We start from the raw sequence: 1,818 nt of genomic DNA, 5'->3' as shown, positions 1-1,818 counted from the left end.
ACCGTGTTAGCCAGGATGGTCTCGATCTCTTGACCTCGTGATCTGCCCGCCTCAGCCTCCCAAAGTGCTGGGATTACAGGCGTGAGCCACCACAACTGGCCAAGCAAAATGGATTTTTAAAATGAACTCTTACAAAACTTTGTTCTAATCGTGCTTTCTAATAGCCATGAATCAAACACATCCCGTGGCATTGTAGGGTTCATGAGATTTATGTGTGCCCTGGGAGGCAGTCAAGTCCAAGGCCTGAAGTTTGCTGATACAGTGCCCAAGCCCAGCCAAATGGAAGCTTGAAATTAGCCCTGGCTAATGTTTTCTTTTCTTTCTTTCTTTTTTGAGACAGACTCTTGCTCTGTCGCCCAGGCTAGAGTGCAGTGGCATGATCTCGGCTCACTGCAGCTGCTGCCTCCTGGGCTCGAACGATCTTCCTGCCTCAGCCTACTGGGTAGCTGGGACTACAGGCTTGCACCACCACACCCAGCCAATTTTTTAATTTTTATTTTTAGTGGAGACAGGTTTCACCATGTTGGCCAGGCTGGTCTTGAACTCCTGACCTCAAGTGATACACCTGTCTCAGCCTCCCAAAGTGCTGGGATAACAGGTGTGAGCCACCGTGCCCGGTCCTGGCTAATGGTTTCTGTGTTGGCCTCAGAACATGTGGCCCTGGGTGGCCCCGCCGATGGCTGGGAGGGCAGCTGGGTGGCTCTGCCGCAGGAAGTGTGGTTTGGAGTCAGGACTTGGCTCCTGCTCTGGGGCTGGCCTACCCTGGGGATGCTGCGTCACTTCTGAGCTTTGGTGTCCTGGTCCTGAGAGTGAGGCAGCAAATACCCACCTAGGGGGCTCTGGCTGAGCTGGGAAGGGGCAAGGGAGAGCCTCTGAGTCAGGAGCCATTCCCAGTGGGGTGGCTACCTGGGGGATGCCACCCAGGGATGCTTGGGTGGGCGCTGGGCTTGTGGTGAACATGTAGGGGCAGGTGGGGCTGATGCCAGCACTGTGAGGCGTGGATGGTACAAAGGCTGCACGCCCTGAGAGGTCTGAGGGCTCCTGTGTGTGGGCAGCGCAGCTGGGGGGGAGTGGCAGCAAGAGGCTCAGTGCAGACCCAGCAGGCAGCGCAGCTCAGTGGGCCAGAGTGCAGAGGCAGATCAGGGGTCCCTAGCATCGTGCAGCTTAGCCACCGTGTGGGCAGCCACAGGCCCAAGCCCTGCCCACGCTCTTCTGGACCTCACAGGCCCCAAGGTGTGCCTGTTCTTGAGTCCTGAGCCAGCTCCCCATGCTCACCTGCTGCTCTCCTTATCCTTCCAGCCGCTCAGCTAGGAAGGAAGGTGGCCGTGGTGGACTACGTGGAACCTTCTCCCCGAGGTAGGCAGCACCCTATGGGAGCTGGGTATCCTGGGAAAGGAGGAGGGAGGTGGGCCCAGTTGCTCTACAGAGGGCAACTGACACCAAAGTCCTTCAGCCCTGCTGTCCATGGTCTCTGGACAGTGTCCTGTTTCACTCAACATTACTTTAAAGTTCTTCATCATTGTCAAGAATGATTCTGGCCAGGTGCAGTGGCTCATGCCTGTACTCACAGCACTTTGGGAAGCCAAGGCAGACCTTGATCACTTGAGCCCAGGAGTTTGAGGCTGCAGTGACCTCTGATTGCACCACTGCACTCCAACCTGGGCGACAGAGTGAGAACTTGTCTCTAATTTTTTTGTTTTTTTTGAGACAGAGTCTCGCTCTGTCACCTAGGCTGGGGTGCAGTGGCGCGATCTCGGCTCACTGCAAGCTCCGCCTCCTGGGTTCATGCCATTCTCCTGCCTCAGCCTCCCGAGTAGC

At 56.4% G+C, this 1,818-nt stretch overlaps 1 protein-coding gene across 1 annotated transcript in view; it reads left to right on the top strand.

Moving 5' to 3' along the window:
* LOC105524062 (thioredoxin reductase 2, mitochondrial-like) overlaps nt 1-1,818 on the top strand; it is a 28,427-nt gene that overhangs the window by 18,316 nt on the left and 8,293 nt on the right. The window contains exon 2 of the mRNA XM_011959181.1: nt 1,300-1,356. Coding sequence (XP_011814571.1) covers nt 1,300-1,356 — 57 coding nt within the window. The remainder of the gene's footprint in view (nt 1-1,299; nt 1,357-1,818) is intronic.

The sequence above is a fragment of the Colobus angolensis genome, unplaced genomic scaffold (assembly GCF_000951035.1).
Source record: "Colobus angolensis palliatus isolate OR3802 unplaced genomic scaffold, Cang.pa_1.0 Scaffold484, whole genome shotgun sequence".
In the NCBI taxonomy this organism is placed as follows: domain Eukaryota; kingdom Metazoa; phylum Chordata; class Mammalia; order Primates; family Cercopithecidae; genus Colobus; species Colobus angolensis.
This window is presented reverse-complemented; position numbering and strand designations above follow the sequence as displayed.